Source organism: Wasmannia auropunctata, unplaced genomic scaffold (genome assembly GCF_000956235.1).
Source record: "Wasmannia auropunctata unplaced genomic scaffold, wasmannia.A_1.0 LD335985.1, whole genome shotgun sequence".
Classification (NCBI taxonomy): domain Eukaryota; kingdom Metazoa; phylum Arthropoda; class Insecta; order Hymenoptera; family Formicidae; genus Wasmannia; species Wasmannia auropunctata.
This window is the reverse complement of record NW_012026905.1, coordinates 40,600-64,060: the sequence shown is the minus strand read 5'-3', so window position 1 is coordinate 64,060 and position 23,461 is coordinate 40,600. Positions and strand designations below refer to the sequence as shown.

General features: G+C 40.7%; 4 protein-coding genes across 7 annotated transcripts; 2 read left to right on the top strand and 2 right to left on the bottom strand.

Annotated features, from left to right (window-relative positions):
• Positions 1 to 86: 86 nt before the first annotated feature.
• Positions 87 to 3,391, top strand: LOC105454371 (GPI mannosyltransferase 4). Its single transcript, XM_011696942.1, has 5 exons — positions 87 to 342; positions 633 to 804; positions 898 to 1,298; positions 1,805 to 2,343; positions 2,411 to 3,391. The coding sequence occupies exons 1-5, from the start codon at positions 331 to 333 to the stop codon at positions 3,312 to 3,314; spliced, it is 2,028 nt and encodes a 675-aa protein (XP_011695244.1). The 5' UTR covers positions 87 to 330; the 3' UTR covers positions 3,315 to 3,391.
• Positions 3,392 to 5,615: 2,224 nt separating this feature from the next.
• Positions 5,616 to 13,471, bottom strand: LOC105454369 (histone deacetylase 6). Of its 4 annotated transcripts, none has more exons than XM_011696941.1 (20): positions 13,182 to 13,471; positions 12,938 to 13,038; positions 12,410 to 12,574; positions 11,775 to 12,197; positions 11,438 to 11,535; positions 10,992 to 11,165; positions 10,706 to 10,898; positions 10,557 to 10,616; positions 9,971 to 10,060; positions 9,763 to 9,869; positions 9,520 to 9,663; positions 9,261 to 9,367; positions 8,723 to 8,892; positions 8,174 to 8,514; positions 7,905 to 8,100; positions 7,641 to 7,770; positions 6,546 to 7,139; positions 6,303 to 6,466; positions 5,908 to 6,198; positions 5,616 to 5,772 (listed from the first exon to the last, which is right to left on the bottom strand). In XM_011696941.1, the coding sequence occupies exons 3-20, from the start codon at positions 12,455 to 12,457 to the stop codon at positions 5,686 to 5,688; spliced, it is 3,417 nt and encodes a 1,138-aa protein (XP_011695243.1). In that variant the 5' UTR covers positions 12,458 to 12,574; positions 12,938 to 13,038; positions 13,182 to 13,471; the 3' UTR covers positions 5,616 to 5,685. The 4 variants fall into 4 exon arrangements, with proteins under 4 accessions (XP_011695243.1, XP_011695241.1, XP_011695240.1 ...); XM_011696939.1 differs by lacking the exon at positions 12,938 to 13,038 and having other exon boundaries at positions 13,182 to 13,306; positions 13,406 to 13,471; XM_011696938.1 differs by lacking the exon at positions 12,938 to 13,038.
• Positions 13,472 to 13,620: 149 nt separating this feature from the next.
• LOC105454367 (pentatricopeptide repeat-containing protein 1, mitochondrial) lies at positions 13,621 to 16,613 on the top strand. The gene is made up of 4 exons (XM_011696936.1): positions 13,621 to 14,098; positions 14,330 to 15,558; positions 15,917 to 16,222; positions 16,361 to 16,613. Exons 1-4 carry the CDS (start codon positions 14,014 to 14,016, stop codon positions 16,454 to 16,456), a joined length of 1,716 nt encoding a protein of 571 aa, XP_011695238.1. The 5' UTR covers positions 13,621 to 14,013; the 3' UTR covers positions 16,457 to 16,613.
• On the bottom strand, positions 16,457 to 23,426 carry LOC105454368 (protein virilizer). Its single transcript, XM_011696937.1, has 5 exons — positions 23,040 to 23,426; positions 21,977 to 22,089; positions 21,486 to 21,852; positions 17,083 to 20,713; positions 16,457 to 16,887 (listed from the first exon to the last, which is right to left on the bottom strand). Exons 1-5 carry the CDS (start codon positions 23,091 to 23,093, stop codon positions 16,595 to 16,597), a joined length of 4,458 nt encoding a protein of 1,485 aa, XP_011695239.1. The 5' UTR covers positions 23,094 to 23,426; the 3' UTR covers positions 16,457 to 16,594.
• Positions 23,427 to 23,461: the final 35 nt, after the last annotated feature.

Sequence of the window (23,461 nt, the reverse complement as noted above, 5' to 3'; positions counted from 1 at the left end):
ACGCCGGGAAGTTACCGACACCCGCTTTGAAGACCCTAATATATATATATATATTGAGTGCAAACTGCAAACAGACCTGAGATTAGGTTAGGTTTGTTCTTTACAGCTGCGCTGAATTGGCCAGTGAGAGATAAAAGTATAAATAGTATCCTCGAGCAATGTGTCAGATAACGAGTACCGCAATTATAATGCGATTCTCTGAGTATCTTGATCACAAACGGAGGTGAAGAGAGTCGATAATTTATGGCTCTATAATCTCTCTTCTTTGAATAAATGTCGGAGAACTGTCATTGAGGTTAAGTTGTGATGAACTAATCCTTGCAGAAAAACATGTCATTGAAGGTATACAATTCTTTATATTTCAATATTTATATAATTTTCATCTCAAGGGATGTATTTGATAATTTAATAAAATTGAACGATAAATCTGAAAGGTGACGAAAAAAACTAATTGCAAAATAATGGTCAATATCTCACTTTAAAAAATTTCGATTTCGATCGAAACATTTTTGCATTCAAAGAAACAAAACTTTAACTTTGCACATGTGAAAGATAAAATTTCTGGATTTTAATTCTTATTTAAATCTATTTTCATGTATTCACATCCACACGCATAAAATTCTTTTGTTCAGCCCAAAAACGAGTATCGCAGGTCCATCGATGACTATCAAACTGCGGCACCTGTGCGGCGTGGGCTCGGTCTCTATTGGATTCTAGCCGCGTTGAGAATAGTCCTCACCTTCGTCTCGCAGACAGGCTACATTCATCCCGACGAGTTCTTTCAGTCTATTGAAGTTATCTCTGGTACGCCGCATCTCTTCATTCCATCGTGCAGCCTCGGCGCGCGTTTGCTTTACATTCAACATATTTAAGTATCTGCTCTGCTCTCCCGCACAGGAGACCACTTTGACATTGACGTCTACAAGCCGTGGGAGTTCAATGCCACCTTTCCCATACGTTCCGCATTTATTCCTCAAGTCGTCGTCGGTCTGCCGTACGCGATTCTCAAGGGACTGTCCCCGTACACGTATCACTTCCTCGGGTTATCGCTGAGGAGGCCGTACTTCTTCGTGCTCTTCCCCCGGCTCTTCATGTGCGCACTCTCCTTCCTGTCGGATTACTTTCTGTACAAGATCTGCTACATGTACGGGCAGAATTACCGAGTCAGGCTCGTCACGTACGCCAGCTCCTACGTCATGCTCACCTACGCCACCCGTACCCTGTCCAACTCTGTTGAACTGGTGCTGACCGCCGCACTGTTGTATTTCGTTTCCCGGTGCATGGCGCGTTCGGAGAAGGTAAGCCTCGAGTGACTCCTTCGAAAATTAAGCGAAAGACAATCGAAATTCGCAGAAGGAAACTTGTTAAGATTTGAGGATTTTAATTCACGTTTTGAATAAATTTCTTTTCAAATAAAATCCATATAATTAATAAATGATCTCAACGTTCAGTTATTGAGAAGGTAAAGCCTCAAGTAATTCCTTCAAAAAATAAGCGACTAAAGACAACCGAGAATCGTAGAAAGAAATTTGTTAAGATTTGAGAATTTTAATTCACGTTTTGAATAAATTTCTTTTTAAATAAAATCCATATAATTAATAAAGTGATCTCGACGTTCAGTTATTGAGAAGGTAAAGCCTCAAGTAATTCCTTCGAAAATTAAGCGACTAAAGACAACCGATGAGAATCGCAGAAAGAAATTTGTTAAGATTTGAGGGTTTTAATTCATGTTTTGAATAAATTTCTCATCCGTATAATTAATTAAGTGATCTCACCGTTCAATTATTGTATCGTTTCGTGCCAGGTGGTGTTGCAGAGCGATTACCTCTCCAAGAAGTACTACGAAGCGACGTCCGTCGTAGAGCGTGTCAAGTACTACAAGCTCAGGGCGTTGCTGCCGTCGCATTCACTGAACGACTGCTTCGTGCTGGCGACGATAACGGTGATAGGGATATTCAACAGGCCGACCTTCATCGCGTTCGCCTTCATTCCCATCTTCTTCTGGCTGCAAAGGGGACTGAACTCGAAGAGCATCGGCTTCAAGGACTTCCACATCCGGATGCTCGTCTTTGTCCTCTGCGGACTGCCGGCCGCGCTGCTTTTCATTCTAGCCGACAGTTTCTACTTCGGATATTTAACGATGGCGGAGATCGGCCGACTGGAGGTCGGGATCGACAGTTTTGTGGTGACGCCGGTTAATTTTCTCAAGTACAACGTGAACACGAAGAATTTGGAGTTGCACGGGCTGCATCCTCGTTTCCTGCATTTCCTGGTGAACGTTCCGCTGCTGTTCAACGTCCTGGGGATCATTGGACTGCTCACGTGCGCGAAAATGATACACAGGTGAGTCGTATATCGGATGTGAAAAAGCAAACGGTCAACCGACGATTAACAATATATTCATTTTCAGCGGGCTGAGGGCACAATGGTTGCATCTACCGCGCCTGCAGAGCATCGTAGGCCTGATGACGTTCACGTTCGTCGTTCCGGTCGCCCTGCTGTCCCTCTTTCCTCACCAGGAGGCCCGTTTCATAATCCCGGTGCTGTTCCCGCTGGTGTTCCTTTACGCGCCCGAGTTGAGCCAGGTGCCCAGTCTGGACATCGTCCGGAGATGCGACGGCAGAAACGGCGAGTCCTGCGGCGCCGTCAAGCCGACGACGTGGCGTAGGTCCGGGAAATTGACGCTCTGGTACGTCGGCAATCTGCTGCTGGCCCTCTTCTACGCTTTCGCGCACCAGGGCGGCGTTTTGCCGCTCGCGTCCCACATCACGACGGAGCTCGAGGCGAAGCCGCATCTCGCCCACGTGCACCTGTACACCTCGTACAGCTACTCGCTGCCCACGGCGTTGCTGCAGCTGCGTAACACCCGCAGGGTCTACCGCAGCAGCAGTAATCACAAGTACAAACTGACGCGGGACTTTCACCTGTACGAGCGCGGCTCCGAGCCGCTGCCGCGGGTGTTCGACAGCATCGCCCGGAGGGTCAGGGACTGCGAGGAGAGCTTCGCCGCCGACAGGATCCCCTACAGATTGTACTACGCGTTACCGGCCTCCGCGATAAACGAGTTCGCGGAATTGTCGAGCAATAATTCACACTTGTTCAGGTTTCACGTGGTCAAGACTTTCTATCCTCACATCTCCGTGGAGAAATTGCCGTCGTTGCGTTCACTCGATGGATTGGCACATTTATTAAGTTTGCGAAGCGACAGCATTTTTAACGCTATCGTTGAGACTGCAAAGGACGTTTATGGGTACGTCGAACAGTTTAGGTTACTGTTGCTAAAGATCGAATACTTAGTGCCTGAATCGAGATGAAATAGGTGCAATAAATAAATAAATTTAAAAAAATTGGGTGTGTATTTACACACACATACTTTTATTGTACATACATATATATGTAATAATTATTTATAATATATATATTTATATTAAATATGAAATAACTAATCAAAAGAACTGATCAACGCGAAAAAGAGTTAAAAATGATAAACTTGTTCAGAGAACAAAAAAAAAAACAGTGCAACATTTAGCTTGACTGTGCAAAATTATAAATTATGTACGATATTTCTCGAGAGAGAAACCTTTTGCAACTTTACAGTATAATTTTTTTTTTACGTGTCTTGTAGCAAGTAGCAAAGAAACGATTATTCTTGTATCAAAAAGGAATCTGAAATCTGCCTGTCGATGATGTCATTTCCGCTGAAAAAAATTTGCTACTCCAAAAAGATTAAAATGTCTACTGTCATGTTTGTCAATTGCTTCTCTTCAATTGTACAAGTGATTTCTGTGCGCGTCTTCTCTAAAAGTGCTTTTACTTTTTCCTTTAAGTGTTCTACGAGCGAAAATATTGCAACGCCAAGACTGAAATTGATGATTTAAGAAACGTTATTGTCGTTACAGTCATCGTTCTGGAGCTGCGAAGTGATGGTGTAAGTTTGCAATTTCTAATACAAAAGTAAGTTTTTTCGCGTTAAAGATTTCCGAGATCTCAGGATTGAGTGCACTGATTTTAAAAATAATGGCACGGAGATTTACAGTTTAAATTAATTAACGACTGGTATGAATACAAAATTTCACATTTTTACTTTTAATTATTAATTAGTACATTAGCTTCTTTGACAAGAGATAAACTGTATACAAATACACATCTTATTGAAACAAAGAATTCAGAACGTAAGCAGCGTTTCACCGCAAGTCCACAGAGAACAGTATTATACACAGAGGAAAGAATTTTCCTAAGTAAAGGCAATCTGCGAAGTATGAGAATAGACCAGGAATAAGTGAAAGACAATGGGAATGATCTCCCCCCTCCCTTCCCTTGTCATACATTTCTGTATAAAATATATAAATTATACGATTAATTATATCTTACAAGATATAATTAACAGAATGTTATACTAAGAAGTAATATATTAAATGAAGATAAAACGTTAACTAATAATTAATTGAAAATTGGGTTTATTTCTCTTTTGCTTGAGAACCTAAGCTTTATGCGTACCAAGAGAAAATAAGTTTAACAAGATAGATCTTTAAGCATCTCTGAATCTGTGATTAAGACGATCTCTTACAGAAAAATCTATTATTATGTAATGAGGTATCTAATTGAAAAATAAAATTGAAGGCACGTAAATAAGATATAAAACTTTCATTTCTTCCATTGTCTTTCTCTCTCTCTTCTAGCCACTCTCCCTTTCTTCTTTTGACAATTAACGTTAAAATCAGAATAAGTATTTTTTAAGATTAAAAAATCAAATAAAGTATACATTAATAAAATTTAATTTTTTCTCAATATTAATTTATTGATGATGCTTAGCTTTATTATTATTATTATTCTAAATATATTCTGTCGTGTGAATGATCTTACAATTAGTAGACCTTTATTAGACCATTCTCTAGAGATCATTCTCTCGTGAGGCGAAATATATCTATATATGTATATAGAAAAATATAATGTACATAGCATATCGGAAAATTTTCAGTAAAGGAATAATGCATATTTTGTGAATCACTTGAATAGTTCAATTATTTGCGAAAGAGACAAAGATTTTTCTTTATTTACAGAAAGAGACAAAAATCTTTTTTTATTTACTGAGCGTTGAATTCTTTTCAGCTTCTCGGTACATTATGTGTAACTCTATAATCGTGTCAATGAGGTAACTTTAGTACAACTAACAATTTCTAGACTGAGGCATTAATAGTAAATTATTTCAGTACATTTATTAACATTTTTATAGTTTGATTATTTCCAGCAGTCCCGATATTATCCCTCGTATCTTTTCTTTTTAATGGAAATTCATTTTTTAATTTATAAATAAACATTATGTATCCTCATACAATACACATGTTTCTAAAAACTAAGTATTCTATGTCAAAATTATCAAAATTAATTTGAATATTCTCAAGTTTGTAATTTAATTTATCTGAAATTGTAAAAGCAAAAAGAATATTATAATTAATAGCTATCTATCTATCTATCTATTTATATATATTTATTTATTACATTGCAATAAATATTGTTTCATGGTATTAATATTATTATTTATTTTTTTATTAATATTTTCATTTGTTAGCCGGTTTTTTTCTCAAATTTTTATCTAGTCGCGCAACAAATTTAAAAAAATTATTTCCAAAAAACATATATCTTCTATTGAATTATTTAAAATATATTTCTTTCATCAAGATGTGTTTAAAGACCACTATAATCGCTATAAGTCCAGGGAAGCTCTTCATTAAACTTGCTTTGATAAGCCGCGTTCCTTGCCGCGTATAATAGCTAAGAACGGAACAATGTAAAGATTATTAAAAAAAACAAAGATAAATTCTAATTTAAAAGTACTATTTAGTTTATTATGCATAAATCTTAATCATCTTATTTAAGAATATTTTTAACGTATCAAGATGTACTCACAGGATGATCGACGTAGGCTTCGCAACTGTAGCACCAGACGGAAATATCGCTGAAGCTGAGCGTCATGGGATGCTCGTGCTCCTCCGCGTGCTGCATCGCGTGCTGATTAATACTGCGGGCGCAGTGCACAGAGTAACACTGCAAGCAGATCCAATTCTCCGCGGTGCTGTCACATTCGGCGCATGGCGCAGTTACGTCGATTCCGCCCGAGGGAACCTCGTTGACTGACGTGAACAGATGCGGACAGTCTCGCAGGGGCACGACTGCGAACATCTCTCCCGCCGTCAGGGCCTGCAGAGCAAAAGGCACGTCAATTGTTTTTATTATACTCATTTGTTTTTATTCATGTATATCCGCATATAATAATAATAATAATGATAATAAGAGTTTTTCACCTGAAGATTGTCGGAGAGGTACTCCGAGAGAGTCGTTGACTGCGTCTCACGTCGCGAAGATGCCGCACCCTCGTCGTCGCGATCCTCGTGTATGTCAGAATTGCCTTGCTGGCTGCCTCTCGATTGGTTCGTCTCGTTCACGCATTTTTGTATACTTTGCGAAACTGCCGATCAAACATCATTTTTATCAGTCACAATAATTATTTCTATTAAAATTAATTAAAGTGAATTCGAGATATGTACCGTCCGGATTTTTCGCTTCGCTCTGGCTCAACTCGGAACTCCCTCGCGACTCGACCGCTTCGCTTTTCATCGCGTGCAACTCAAAATTTTTTATTTTAATGTTCTCCACCTCGCACGCCAGCTTCGAAATCTCCTCGTCCGTCACTAGACTCAAGCAGTTCTTGTCGATCGCCAGGTTCAGCTCCAGCTTCTCGCTCTCGATTCCCTCTAGGGCGATCTTCGATTCCGTTTGTTTCGGTTTATCCGCGTTTCTTCCTTGCTCGTCGACTTTCTTAGGATCTTTACTGGAAAGCTTTTTAAATTTGGGAAGTACTTTCTCTTTCGGTAAGGATATTCCGTATTGCAGATTGGGCCAGAACTTCTTGTGAGTCTTCAGTACGTTATTGATAGAATTTATCGCGCTGGTGCAAGGAATGAGACTAGGATCCAGCATCGGTAAAGGATCGCCCAGGAGGGCCTTGGTACACGTGGTCATCGCGTGGGATATGGAGTTGATGTTATAACCTCCTTCGAGACTTAGAATTATACGACCATTGGCCAGGGATGAGAGCCAATGGGTTAAATGGCCATAGAGTTCTGGGCTTACGAGACAACCTGACAAAAATAAAAAAGGACGAATTATGAATTTGATTTTTAATATATAAAAAAATGTTTAATATTAATATAGTATGTATATTTTTATACATGTATTTTAGATTTGTATATGCTGCTTTTTACATTTTATACAAAATAAATTGCAAAAGTGCACGGTCGTGAGCAAAATAGGTTGCGACAACCTTTTTTTTTAATGGGTTTCGAACGCATTAATATTTTGCAAATGCGAACCACGATTGGTGTATTGTATCTAGATTAAAGATAGTACACCAATCGTGGTTCACATTTGCAAAATATTAGTATCACCAATGCGTTTTGAAACCCATCAAAATAAAAGTGCCGCGACCTTTCTGACCACGATCGTACATGTAAGTAAATTGCATTAACACAAAATTTTTGATCTCTTCATTTTATAAAATAAATTTTTCACGTTTAAGTTTTTTCCTTTTAAATATTTAAATAAATATGCAGTAATTGATTTTGATGCAAAAATAGATTTACCTCCAAGTGTATCACCAATGCAAGCATCAAATCCAGCCGAAACCAGAACTAGTTCTGGATTAAATTGATAAGCAATGGGCATCACTACTTGTTGGAAAGCCGCTATATATTCAGCATCTCCCATTCCTTTCTGCGGATGTAATAAACGTAATACAGTCAATACACAATTTTGCATCAAACAATAAACTTTTATATATATACCATTGTCAGACAATCGCTTGTAAACTATATATACATTTTAAAATAAATGTATGTATTGTTTACCTTGTTCCATGGTATGTTCACGTTGAATCCCTCGCCTGCGTTTAAGCCAGTGCTCGTGTAATTAGCGAGCTTGGAATTGGGGAAGAAGCTTCCATTGTCGTAACGATGAACGGAGATGTAAAGTATTCTCGGATCTTCCTCGAAAATAGATTGTGTCCCATTTCCATGGTGCACGTCCCAGTCTACTATCAGTACTCTGCAACAAATTTATTGTATTTTTCTAATCTAATTTATTTCTATTTAAAGTCATATTATTAAGTGTACCATACCTCTTTACGTGGTGAAACTGTACAGCGTACATTGCAGCCACGGCAATGTTATTAAATATACAAAAGCCACACGCGATGTCTTTTTCAGCGTGATGCCCAGGCGGTCTTACGATGGCCACGCCGGACTGGCACTCCCCATTCAATACCGCGTCCACTACTTGCAGAAGAGAGCCGGTGGACATGCAGGCGCTCGACCACGTTTCAGGATGAAGGTAAACGGAATTGTAATCCGAGGCTTGCTTTTGCAATTCCTTGAGCTTCAAGGTCGACGTCCTTTTGATGTCGTCGATGTAGTCTTTCGAATGGACCAAGGTTAATTCCTCTGTCGTTGCACTCCTTCCCTTTGTGACACAAAAAAGAATCATAAATTACATCTCGCGTGTTTCCTCTACGAGATTTTCATAATTTTCATTCATATTTATGTGGTAGTTTGAATTATCTATTAAATTAAGAATTTTTTAAAAGAAAACAGATTTTATAACTTAAATGATCTAGATCGTACTACATAAAATTAAATTTTTATTAAGTCAAACATATGTATCGTCATACTTGTAATAAATGGCATCGTTGTAACAAGTCGTGTTCTTCGTGATTCTTATAAATACTGGAGATGCGATTTGGTTTCTCTGGATGAGAATTGTCAGAAATGTTGCAATGCTTCTGCATCTTTTCATCGTAGACGATACATACTTTATGAGGTGCTTTACGTAAGTTTGTTACTGCAAAAACAATAAATTAAATTTGTAATAACAAATAATAAAGTTTTAATAATTTTTTTAAAAATAAATAATTTTGAAATTTACTTTTAATATACTTATTATTATTAAAAATCATTAAGTAATCCATTTGAAATTATCTTAAACAATATTTTCTTTGTTTTCAATAAGATTTATATATTACATATAAAAATAACTTTTATCTTCGGCAAAAATTCATAAAATATGATAGAATTTCATAATAAAACAAAATGTCAGAATATTAAGAAACTTGGCGCATAAAACTTGCACTAGGTGTCACATGCAACAAGCAGCAAATAAAACATACATTCCTATGTAATTTTCTGCAATAACAATTTTTTAATACTTACATTGAATCAATTCGTTTAATTTCTTTTCCACGCCCTCTAATGTTTCTTTGCTTTGTACAGGATAGCAATTTCGAGTATCATACTTGTCTAGTCTAATTTCACTGCCTCTGAAACAGACAGATAGGATATTTAAATTATAATAAATTAATATATAATCACAGAACATTAATATGATCATATTAAGAACATTAATATGATTACATACTAATTTATTATTATATTTGAGGGACATATATAAATTAGACGTCTGTTGTCTTACTTGTATGTAACCGTAACTATATGCCGATTAGCAAGCTCCTCTTTATTGTGTGTTGTAGTATGGATGCTGTATGTATCTTGGTACTGATAACACTTCCAGTATGGTTTATGTGCGTAGATTACATTCAGGATAGTATCACGTATACTGGAACAATAAAAGGATTTTTTCGTAAGATAAAAAGGTAAAAAAGACGATACTATTCTTAATGTCGACAACAAGAACAATAAATATACAATTGCTTACCTTAACGATGGTAAGTCAAGTGTTTGTAAAACTGGACACGGATCGCCTAATAAAGTTCTCAAAGTCAAGGCTGCACTTTCCGCTAATGATTTCAGATAATAACCACCCTATATATCAGACAATGTTTAATTTTTTAATGAAATGTTTCATATTACATTAAATATTTAAACATATAAACATACATATTTAAGAACATATTTTTCTTTACCTCTAAAACTACAGCAACTTTTCCATTTGCCAGACTTAATAATGATGATAATAAATGTGAATAACATGCCGGAGTTATCAGCATTTCACCCTGTAGATATTTACATTAACAGATTATTAATTATTAATTCAAGCGGATTTCTGTATTAAATATTTGCTAGCAAAAATATCATTTGCTAACTAATATTAATACATTACAAGATAGTAATGTAGATACTATGTGTCATGATACAATATTTTTTATTGCCTTATATTTCTTCTATCTCTATGCTTTCTTTTATTCTTTTATAAGTTAATTAAAATATAAATATCTATAGATAAAACATGTAAAAAATATACCTTTGCAAAATATACAATTTCTCTAATTTGTATCTCAAACAAAAATAAATATTTATACAAATTCAAACATTAATAGAAAACAAATACAATTACATGAGTAGCGTGCACGATATAATGTAATAAATAATATTATTATAACCTTCTCGTCGCCCAATGCGGCATCAAAACCGGCGGAAACAAGAACGAGGTCTGGGCAAAACTGGAGAAGAAATAAGAAAAAGGATAGTAATAAATATGTGCAAATTTACCTCTGGACAACCCAGAGCCGCATCGTAACCCGCTGATATTATTATCAAATCCGGTTGAAACTACAATGTTAATACTTCCATTAAAAGATTAAATTAATAAATTAACCATTTTATTATATACTAGTAAAATAAAGATATATATCACATACTTCGTAAGCCATTGGCAATAAAACTTGCTGGAAGATCGCGATGTAATCAGCATTGGTCATGCCGGTTTTATTTAAAGGTACGTTAAAGTTGTAACCCTCTCCGAGATCCTCGCCAATATAATGAAAATCAGATTCCTTCAAATTTGGCCAGAATTCGCCGTGTTCATAACGATGTATCGAAAAGTAAACTACGCTGTAAGATAAAATTTAAAAACAATTGTTAATTAATTCTGATGGAACACGCGCTGCCTTGGAAAACAAGGCAATTAAAAAAAAGGAAGTGTACCGTGGATCATTGTAAAACATTTGTTGCGTTGCTTGTCCATGATGAACATCCCAATCCACAATTAAAATCCTGTTCGCTAAGCCTGAACTCAAAGCTCTTTCTGCTGCCAGAGCTACATTGTTGAAAAAGCAGTAACCGCAATATTCCGATTTCATTGCATGATGACCAGGTGGCCTGAAAGAATAAGTCATTATTTATTAATTGATCGTTAAACATTAATTATTATGTTATTAAATTATCAAAAATTCTCTAACAATGTATAACATGATATATAAAAATATTTTTCAATTCAAAACATAACAAAAAATGCACTATACCATTAATAATAAATTAACTTGGAATTTATTTTTAAAATAAAGAAAAATAGATCACACTAAAAATACAGTTAATCAAATTAAACGTCAAAATTTGTAATATTTTATAGATCTTCATATATTAGGATTTACCTGATAATAGCCATGCCATTTTGTATCTCGCCTTTACAGACACTTTCTACTAAATTGATTGTTGAGCCCACGGCTAATAAAGACAATCTATACGTCGACTGTAAAAATAAAACAAATAAATCTTAAAATTTGTCAATAATTTTTTAATGTAATTAAAAGTTATATTAAGGTAAACGTACCAGTCACTGAACATGTACATGTTCAGATATAGATACAGATTCAGTCACTGATACGTTTACCTCAATAATATTCAAAAGATATAAGCTTGACTATGTTTTATCATCTTTTTTTAATTACTTTTCCACTAGAAAAATCATGAAATTATCTCCGCACATACCGGATGAACGTAGACGCAATCGTACTTGGACGACAGAAACTCCAAGTTCTCCGCATCCGTAGAGCCGTCCGTCGCCTTCAGAACATCAATCTGTTTCTGACTGTGCTTACTTAGGAGCTCGCTCTCCGTGGCGCGTCTCGGCTCGATGAGCTTACACCTCTGTACCAGACCCAGCTCCTCGCATCTCTCCAAAACTCGTGTGAACCTGGCCGGGCACTCGGGATAATTCGGATCCCAGATACACTCGTGCTCGGCCATGCCACGATCGAATACAAGACCGGTCTCCTTTCGCACCACTTTATACGCTTCGATCGCTCTCTGATATATATCCGGTATGAAGCTGCTGTTGGATTTCTTGTCCGACAGCAGCTGCCGTTTCGCTGCCTCTTGCTTAGCGGCCAATAGCGCAGCCGATGGACGAGCCTGTAGCATCATCAGGATCATTAGAATACTATTAGATTACATGGATTTTGAGACATCTTGTAAATATATGTTTGAAAAAAGGACATTACATTGCAATCTGTCATTATTATAATTCGAATACTCAGATTGATACTTTTCGAAACTTTTACACACTTACAAATGTCGACAACAGCTAAATTGTTGCAACTAACAGTAATAAAGATAATATTTACATTTTTCGATTTCCCAGGTTTCTTCGTTTTCTTCGCATTTGTGAACATGTTTGTAGGAGTTCTTTGGCACTTGCTGGAATTCTCAATTACCTTTATCAATTCGATCTCGCTGTCTGCTAGTTGTTTAGCAGCAGTGAACAGATCCAGGTTCACCGTGGACTCAGTCTGTAAAAATTTTTTTATTAATTTAACGACAAATATAAAGAGAGCTTGCTAGTCAATAATTAATATAAGTAATGCTGTATACACGATTTAAATCAATGTCATAATAAAGATTTTAAGGCAAAGAGCTAAGTTGCAGCAGCTGTGAAAAAAAAAGAAATGAATTTATTGCAACGCCGTCGTTTTTATTTAAAAATTTTAAGAATGGCTTCTAAAATCTCTATCGTGTCACGAGATAACTGAGATTTCTCTGGTCCCCAGCTACGCATCGGCAAGAGTAAATTCTAGCAGATAAGAAAGAAGTAACAGCTGCCACAATTTTAGTTGTATGGATGTATGGATTTACTTGAGAATCTTTCGACGTACACGATGGTATGAGACCTACGATAATAAATGCAACAAACGCAAGACTTGTTGACGTAAAAGCTATATTGGTCGAGGCTGCAGGTGGGTGACAATCTGTCCATCTATGGATGTGGTACACGATGTGGTATACAGACTTATCACCATGACATGTGTTACCAGTGTTATCACTTTGTTTTTGAAAGCCGACGATAAGATTGCGACGAACGAGCGCGCGGAAATCGCTGATAATGACAAGAGCACTTACCATTTGCTCTAATTGAGAGGACTTAGTGAATATCGAAACAATACATTTTTAGGTAAGTAAAAGCATTGGTTCATCGAGCAGCACGGATCTCGATTTTTTCCCTCTTCTCGAAACTGATTGTTGAGCTGTGTGTTTAAAAAAAAAGTGATTAAAGGGCGAAGCACTTTGAATTCGCGTCGTTTACGACTTTCTCTCTAATCCCTCTTGTTTACATCTGTTGATACCTCCGTATTTGGAAGGCAGCGGCGTTTGCGGCCGATATCAAGATGGTCGTGACTGAGGTCTGTTCGTTATCTGCACGATTCATCTCACCTCTCTTTCTCTCCACATTCGAGAGAAAAAGAGGAAAGATGAACCGAGCAAGAGGTTCTGCTAAAAAGAACAGACTTCGTGTGATTGAAGTGAACTGTGAGATTGACATTAAAGAGAAAGAGAGAGACAGAGAGAGAGTCGAGAGAGCGAGAGATGAAAAGTGTAGTGCACGCAGTACACGAAATCGTGAAAATAATGGCAATTATTTAGTTTGCACGAAGCGAAAGAATCGGCAGAAATAAGCGTCGCTCTGCCCCGCGAATCGCGATTCGCAGCCAATTAATATGCTCAGAAAATTTATCATATATATACGACAAATGAGATAGTAAATAGTTTCCTAACCTATTACCTATTACTTAACCTAGCTGTGACAGTTTATCGGATTGCGGCACGTGTGTAACTTTACCTCGCTTATTCTGTTTAAAGTTTAATATATGTTTTGTGCCAGTATTTTGAAAGTAAATATAATTTGAATAAAAAAACAAATTCTCCTTTTAATGCCATTATTCCCGCTTGTAAAATGTTCTGTCGAAATTTTCGCGCATCAGTCAAAAACGTCGTAGGTTATGTTAATGAGTTGAATTACTTGACCGTAGCGAAACAATGTACGTGAAGGGACAAATAAGTATTTTGCATTTCTATTGTCATATTCGAGACTTTTCCTTCCTGATTATTTTTAGAAAAAAATTTCCACTCTACATTATGCATGTACCGCGAGAAATTTAATGACATAAGAATAGCTATATGTATATATATTATACGTAATAACAATAAACAATGAATAATGAATAGTACAAAGAATTGTTATGCAAAAATGTATTATATTTCTTTTGCAGCCAAGAACGAGCATTTGCCATGCAAATCGCGACTGCGGGTTGGCAGCTTTTGCACGGAGAAACTTCCGAAGAGCGCCAATGTTTTCGGGGACATCGCGGGCAGGAAGTTCGAGCGCTTTTCCATGGACGAGCGCGAGCAGGAGGAGGAGAGGTTCCAGGATACCGAGGTGCACGTGCCGCGTCGGCTGAAACCCAGCCCGGGCAAGTACGCGCAGATGATCAAGTCGTGCAAGGCTAAGGGGGACTTGAATGCCGCTCTGCAAGTGCTCGACCTGATCAAGGAGAACCGAGACAAGCCCACGTTGTACCTGTACAATCTGCTGTTGCACGGTTTCGCCCAGCAGGGCGACGTGAGGCGGTGCTTTGGCCTGTACAACAGGGCGAAGAAGCACGGGCTGCAGCCGAACGCGGCGACCTACACCAGCCTGTTCAACGCCTGCGCCTACGCCAGCGACGACGCGGTGGCACTGGACCATCTGAACCGGCTGCGACGGTCGCTGTACGATAGGGGGTTCCCGGTAAACGAGACGCACTACAACGCCATGATCAAGGCGTACAGCTGGCACGGCCGGATCGTCGAGGCCTTCCAACTGGCGGACGAGATGAGGGACCGGGGTATCGCCGTCGGTGATGCCACTTACAACTCCCTGCTGCACGGGGCGATCTCCGACAGGCAGGCCGGCCTGCGGCACGCCCTGATCGTGTGGCATCTGATGCGCCTGAAGAACATCAAGGTGACCCTGGCCACGTACAATCTCCTCCTGAGAGCGATGAGAGACACCAATTTGGGCGACTTGAAGCCCGACGATGTCCTCCTCGCGGGATTCGACCAGACCAGGATTTCGGCCGCGGAAGGCGAGAGGCCGGATCTGCTGGCCTCCCCGCCCGTTTTGGGTACACTTTTACCATTAACGGGAAACGAGATGAGCGTTGAGAAAAAACGCGGCGACGCAGCTGTGCAGAAATCGGTAGGCTTGAACGATGTGTTCGTCAACAATCGGCTGATTCTATTCGGCGGTCTGGAGGGATTTCTGAATCGAATGTCCAACGACGGTGTTAAACCCGACGCCAAGACCATCACGCTGCTCCTGGACCTGATACCGAACACGGTGCCAGCTGAGGATTTACTCGTCAAAATCGCGGACGAGAAAGGGATTGAGCTGGATATCGATTTCTTTAATATGCTCATTAAAAGGCGCAGCATTCGATTCGATTACAAGGCCGCAAAGGTAAGAGTGTTGAATTGTCCTGTGTATCTTGAAAAATAAAATGAAAATTACGAAAAGTGAGCAAATTCGCTAGGTATTGGCAAATGAAATTGCAACTATTGTAGCGAATTTACTCATTTTTTCATTTTTCATCTCGTTTTCGAGATGCACAATCGCCTCCCCGATTATGCAGTGTCAAGATTTAAGATTTAAGAAAATTGACCGGCCATAGTCGATTATTCATTCCACGCGAGAAGAATAATCGATTGTGATTGACCAATTATCTCAAATCTTAAGTCTCATTGTAGACGCCGCTTTAACCACTCGAATGTGTCTGTATTACATGTGATTTCACGTGTCTGTTGATTTGATGTTTTAGGAGGTGATAAACATAACAGAGAAGAAGATGCTTTCACCAAACGTAATGACGTTCGGGGTCTTGGCGCTTGGTTGTCAAGAGTGGGAACACGCCAGAGAGTTCCTGGAAGGAATAGAGGCTTTCGGCTATAAACCCAACTCCGTAATCATGGGTACTCTCGTCAGTACGGCCTGCCGTAAAAAAAATTTTGAATTTTTGTTGTTTGTGATGAGATACATGACGGAGAACTATATAAGACCAAATGAGAAGGCCATTGCAATCGTGAAGGAGTTCTCGGAAGGATTATCGAAGACAGAGAAACCGACAGTACGTACAACAAAATTTGCTGTAGCATATTAATCCTTTCCACTCGTGCTTAACTCATTGACAAATTAAAAAAACATAGACGCTCAAATTTGTTTAGACCATGTAATATATATGTATATATAAAATATTTTTTTCTAGGGAAAATACAGACTTCGAAAAGTGAGACGCTTGGAAGAGAACATCGAAAGATTCGAACAGCAGTATCCCAAATGGCAAAAGATGATAAAACAATAATTTCATTACAAGACGAAATATCTTTTCTGCAAAATACAGCCTTTCGAGAAGAATTTATGTATTGTTGTTGGTATAATTGATATGTTTTGTAAATATACACATACACGAAATGAAAGGAGAGTAATAGACGGTAATAAATTAGCGAAGGTACGTGGGACGAATTTCTTGTGTCCAAGGTCGACTCCTGGTGCCGCTGCTGATGGCGCGCGACGGGCACGTTCCGCGGATGTTGAGCTTATTGTATCCGGTGGGGCCGGTTGGCTGAGCCCCGCAGGTTTCCAGCGCCACAAACTCGTCCACGTGAAGGGACGGTGGCCTGGAGGTGTTGGGCGGCCTCGATCGGAAGGGATCCGACCCTCTGCCGACGCCTCCACCTACCGGACCACCTCGTAGAGAATTGGCGAACTGTGTTCGACCTCGCACCGGTGTCACTAAAAGAATTATCATCGAAAATCATAAATCGTCAAATCCTCGATCGACCTACGTAATTGAACGCAAAGAATTGGATATTAATTAAAAATTAAATTAATTGTCCATTTTACTTCTTTTCAAGGATTTTCCTTAATATTTTTCAGTGTGAGGAAATAAAGGCCAAAAATCGCCTAATAAATTCTTTACAATCTTACCAAACGGCTGCTTCGACTTGGCCATCGGTGAAATCTGTTTTTCCACCCTACTCTCCTGCTCTTCATCCTGGGGTTTTGATTGCAGAGGTTGAGTGGCATCGTCGGGAGGTATCTTAGAACACAAGTTTTGCGCCTCCGCTAACAGATTGAAGTCGGCGGGCAGTAATTCAGTGGCGAGTGCCAACAGGTCCACTGTATCTTCGGCTTGCGTTTGATTCGCCGTGAACGAGAACTTCTTGGGCAGCCGGGCTGGGCTGTTGTTAGTCGTACAAAGACACCTTTGCGAGAACTGGTTCAGTAGTGCTTCCGGGGTGGGCAACAGAGGCTCGAGCATCTCCGGGATAGGTTCTTTCTCCTCTTTCTCTTCGGCGGCTCTCAAAATTTCGGTCAGCTCCTCTGCGCGTTTCAGCTTCTCCAAGGGATGATCGTTCTTCTCCCACGAGATCAAGAGCGCCAGCTGCTGCGCGCGTAGATGCAAGGTCCTCGCTTCCGAGTCGGAGGCGATCAGATTCTCCAGGAAAGTCACGGTCAAATCCACGATGGGGTTCGTCTCGGACTCCTCCAAGCTGGTCACGTGGTCCAGTAGCGCGCGCAAGGCGCCGGGGTTGTTCTCCAGGCAGCTCTTAACGTGATACAGACCGTAATTGTGGTTGCTGAGGGACAGGAGGATGTGCAGCGTGCTTTCTATCATGTCCAGCTGGTACTTCGTGCTGATCGCCAGGATATCGATTAGAGCCGCGAGGATAGACAGAAGAGGCTCCTTGCTGGGCACCGAGTGCGTCAGTCTCTTCTCCAAAGGCTCGTTATCCTCCTGTACCAGACTGAGGTTGCAGTTGCACAGAGTTTCGAAGATGCCGAGGATCTCGTATTGCACGCTGACGTTGCTGCTATTTTTCAAAGTCGAGCACATCATCTCGATGACTGGCGGATACTTTTGATCGGACTTTACCTGCGCTCTGGACGCCGGGCTGGTCAAGGTCAGCAGAGTAGCCTTCATAGGCGCATGTCTGGCGAGATCGCTGATCAGAGCGAGAATAGGAACGTTGTTCTCCAGAGGAGCGGCGGCTAGAATACCATCTAAAAGGCACCTGCCGACCAAGAGAGCTGTCGGTGCCGCCAGGTCGCTTAATTGCTTGCAAACGGTCGATAGGAGAAGCAGGACGTCGCCGTTCCAACTCGTGCACAGTAGCCGAAGGGTTTCGATGAGATTCGCGGCCTGGGCTTGAAGGTGCGCCGACCAGAGCTTCCTTAGGCCCAGAATTCTCGTCGCGTCTTCGGCGGTGATCTCTTTCGGCGTCAGGACAGGCGGCAGCAGGCGTGTCAGCAGCTTCAAACCCGGCACGAAGTTGCAGGGACGGAGGGAGATCATCTTCAGAACCTCGCCGAGCATCTGAGTCCACAGCGATTTGGCGACGTTGCCGGAGCCGTCGGAATCAACGGCTTGGGTGAAGACCAGGAGCGTACCCACGATTTCTTCGGACAGACTTCGTACCATTATGTTGGACGGGATGGCTTCGATCAAAGAATACACGCCGAGCAACGGAACGACGGCCGTGAGATCTTTAAAGTCCGTCGCCATGCACTTGACCAGTCGCTCGAGCAGCGCCCTGGTCAGCTTCACGCAGGGAAGCAACAAGGCGATCAGTGCCATACCTCTGCGACCGGTCAGGGCAGCGCGGTGAAGGGACGGCTGTTCGTAGAACTCGGACACGCTCGCCATCACGGCAACCAGAGCGGTGAGGCCGTCGGCGGCGAATAGCTGGGTCAGGGCGTTCCTGTACTTGAGCTCGACGTACGGCTCCAAGGGGTCGATGTCGCTGTTCGACGGAAAGACGAGATAATGCAAGATTCTGCAGGCGGTGATCAGCTGACCGGGAAGCGACGCGGCCTTCTCGGCGTTCTTCCTGATGATTGTCACCAACGGGGAGACGTCGCAGTAATCCCAATGAGAAGCCTGGGCCGCGACCGTCAGGTACGATATCACGTCCCTGAGGATGACGTGCTCGCGAGCTTTGTCCAGTATCAATTCCGCGCGGCTCTGAAAGATCTCCACGCTGTCGGAGTAACGGACAACGGCGGATATCACCTCGGCGGCGAATTCGCAGAGATTGGAATCCGACAGGAAGGGGATGAGAATGTCTACGAAGTCGCCCACGGGTAGAACCGTGAGAATGGCGCGCAAACCGTCGGGGAAAATGAGGAAGGAGTGCAGTCTCTTCAAGACCGTCCAGTCGGAAGTGTGTTTCAGGCGAATCAGGCACTGCGCGACCTGGAGACGCCACGCTAGAACACGCCCGGCGCCCGACAGCTCGTACTTCATAGCTTTCAGTATCAGTCGAACTACTTCGACCTCCTTCAACAGGTAAAACAGGCCCTCCTTGGTACTGGAGAGGTGCAAGAGGAAGCGGCGGATTAACTTGATCATTTGCACATTGCAATCGGGGGAGGAGAGCGCCAGTAGAAGATGATGGGCCAGTTTGTGGTGCTCGAAATAAGCCACCAGATGAGCGCGTGGGTTGCGGGTGTGCTCCCGTTCGAATTCCATCTGGGCGCCAGCTGGCAATTGACGCTTGGGCTGCGCCATCAACGTCGGGGCGCACACGTAGGCGTTCATCAGCTCCGCCAGGCCGACCTCGTCGAAACTCTTGGTCTCCTCCAGGTACTCGTACACGTGGACCTTGCGAAAGAGCGAGCTGAGGGCGTACTTCAGCCTGGCCAGCTTCGCCGTGTCCAGCATCGTTAGCGCGTTTCTGTACAAATTGTTCCGCAGAAATTCCTGCACGATTATCGGGCTGATCAGCGCGGCGTCGAGGGCCCTTAGGGCGGAAAGTTTCACCGGTAGCGCCACGTTCTCGCGCATACAAAGGGACAGCAATTTATACGGGGCTTCGACCTTCAACAGAATTTCCGGGCCCTTCGACAGTCGGCAGAGAGCCTCCGCCAGGCGCACTCCCACCTTCACGTGGCGCACCTTGTACGCCGGCTGCGGTTGCGCCCTGGCGAGCTCCATGTCCAAACCGGCATTGACGACGTCGGTCAAGTCGTTGACGTCGTTCACGTCCGAGTCGAACGGACCCAGTATGGCGCACAGAGTCTCGCAGTTGTGAACGAACGTTTCCTTCTCCTGACCGGACGCGTTGTGGAAGTGCGAGACCGACTTGGAGAGGGACTGCAGAATCTCTCTGATCTTCAGTAAGGTCTCGCGGCTCACGCGGGTGTCCTCCAAGTCCTCCAGCTTCTCCAAGCTCAGCAAATCAGGCGGCACCGTCGCGTAGATCTCGTCGATCTGCGACCCCTCGCACTCGAATTCAGCGGTAGACGGAACATCGTCGGTCATTATATCCTCGTCCGACAGTATCGGCTCGAAGGGCTCGCCGGTTTCCGGCTCGCCAGCCTCCTGCTGCTCCGCCTCCTCCTCCTCGGCGGAGATAGACTCGGGGCTCAGGGAGATCAGGGATTCGGTAGGGGGAGACAAAGGTCGCTTCGACGGCTTCTCGCCCGCGTTGGACGCGTTCTCTTCCTCCCATTGTCTCGGCTCCGCCTTTCCCGTCTCCGACGTGGCGGACGTTCTGGACGGTTCCACCACCTGGATCGGTTGCGGCGATGGAGTTGCCGTTACGCATGTTTCCTGCTGCAATGGTACGTTCAAACTCGAGTGAAAATTGTATCATTAAAAAGATAACGAGGAACGTGTAACTATAGTTATTCTTTAATTACTAAATTAATAAAATTAACTCTACCAGAATCAAATACATCGAATTGCAAATTACATTGAAATTAAAAGACACACATCTAAAGTGTGATATACATCTCATTTTTTAGATATCCTTCAGATACTTTTATTGTCCGGAATTTCTTTTAAATGGATGTCTATAGTTATAACGTCGAATTTTCTTACCGATAAATTCGTTTGAAATTGTATCATTAAAAAGATATCGAGGAACGTGTAACTAGTTATTCTTTAATTACTGAATTAATAAAATTAACGCTACCAGAATCAAATACATCGAATTGCAAATTACATTGAAATCAAAAGACACACATCTAAAGTGTGATATACATCTCATTTTTTAGATATCCTTCAGATACTTTTATTGTCCGGAATTTCTTTTAAATGGATGTCTATAGTTATAACGTCGAATTTTCTTACCGATAAATTCGTTTGAAATTGTATCATTAAAAAGATATCGAGGAACGTGTAACTAGTTATTCTTTAATTACTAAATTAATAAAATTAGCGCTACCAGAATCAAATACATCGAATTGCAAATTACATTGAAATCAAAAGACACACATCTAAAGTGTGAAATACATCTCATTTTTTAGATATCCTTCAGATACTTTTATTGTCCGAAATTTCTTTTAAATGGATGTCTATAGTTATAACGTCGAATTTTTCTTACCGATAAATTCGTTTGATGCTGGTTCTCGTAATACCACTCGGGCTGCTGCTCGGAAGAAATTTGCACGGCATTTTCAGGATTTTCTTCTATGGAGCTGACGCAGGCGGTGGTGCCGGCCGCTGAGCTGACGGCTTCCTGGGGATTGTTCAGCGATTTGGTGAGGGTACCGTACACCGCCAGCGTTATGGTGGTGTACCATCCCCGCAACACCAATCCGTCCGTCGGTATCTGTTTCCGCTCGCATTCCAGCTGGATATGGATATTCTGCTTGTACTCTAAACCACCTAAAAACTCGAAGGTGGAAGCCCCGGGTTTGCTGAGATCGTTCACGAAAAACTCGATCTCGAATTGAGAGGGATTGGTCGCTCTAAAAGGGAAGAATGAGCTTCCTTGTATCTCTCGGAGGTTCAAAGGTTACTATCAATTATAAGAAAAATAACAAGGAGAAAAAAAAGATTCTGCGATTTTTAGTGCGAAGAATAAAGCGTTACCCGAGTCGCACCCCTCCCGGAAAGTCTGCCTGTACTCTGGCGCCCAATGGAATGATTCTCACCTCGCTGATATAAACGGGCTTGGGAAATTGCACTAAGTCCAAATTCAATTCCTGAAAGCATGATTCCCACATAAACATCATTCAATGCATCGTGAAAACTTTTAAGAACAAGAACAATAGAATTATTTATAGAGTATAATGTATTCTTGTAAAATTTTGTTGTAAGTAAAGTCTAATTTTCGAGCGCTGTTTACTTTTAAAATTAATATAAGCATTCTTAGAAAAAAGATTAATTATTAAAGATTAATATAAGACTTTACTTAAGATTTAACTAATTTTATCTTAAGATTTAACTTAAGATTTAACTTAAGATTTTACCTTAAGATTTAACTAATTTTCAAATTATATTTATCATTCAATGCATCGTGAAAACTTTAAGAAAAAGAACAATAAAATTATTTATAGAGTATAACATGTTCTTATACAATTTTGTTGTAAGTAAAGTCTAATTTTCGAGCACTGTTTACTTCTAAAATTAATATAAGTGTTCTTAGAAAAAAGATTAATTTCCTTAAGATTTAACTAATTTTTATATAAATTTATATTATACTTTAAATTAAATTATATTTATATTTTCCTATAATGCATTTTTCTGCAATGCATAATATATAAATACAGCAAAATTGATAAGTAATGAATACACTTTTAATAAAACTTCTAATTGCAAAAAAAAAAAAATAATTTTTGTAACTTTTCAATAAAAATAACAGTTATCGTAGCAGTCTCTTTTACACAAATCTGTATTCTCTTCACGTAGTAATTACAAAAACGTAAGTTTCTCAACAAAATTGACAAGTGTTCTTTCCGGCAAGAATTATAACCTCAAAAAAAAATGCAATCTTTAAATACGTGGTGCGATTGAGCGTAGGAGAAAGTAAAAACTTCTCTTTCATGTCAATGTGTTATTGACGTAAATTTTAACAAAAATCTTTAATAAGTTAACTGCCAATAAGCCTTTCCTCGCCATTCGATTAATCTTCATTAAATCAACGTAAACAAACCTCTGAAATGTCATGGGAAAATGTATCGAAGAACAACAGTTCGATGTTATCCATGTCTCACGAGTGAATACCTTCGGATGACATAATACTTCAACAATTAATTCCTTGTAACAAACTGTGCGCGGTTATTCTATTTTCCATGCTATCCGTTTATTTTGCCTCGGTGCTCCCCGTTACTTTTGGTTATGTTATATGTGCTATCGAACTATTACATTCTGTACGTCAAACGTTTTCTCGAATAAGTCACAATATAACGCAACATCATGTATTTTGTAATACAATACGTATTACAATAAAATATATTACAATAAATATCTTGTTATATTTTTATTAATACCGAAGTGCACGACACACTGCACTCCGAGCTCCGACTGCTCCGAAAATTTTCGTGTGGCAGTCAAAGTCAAGTGGGGGGGAGGGGG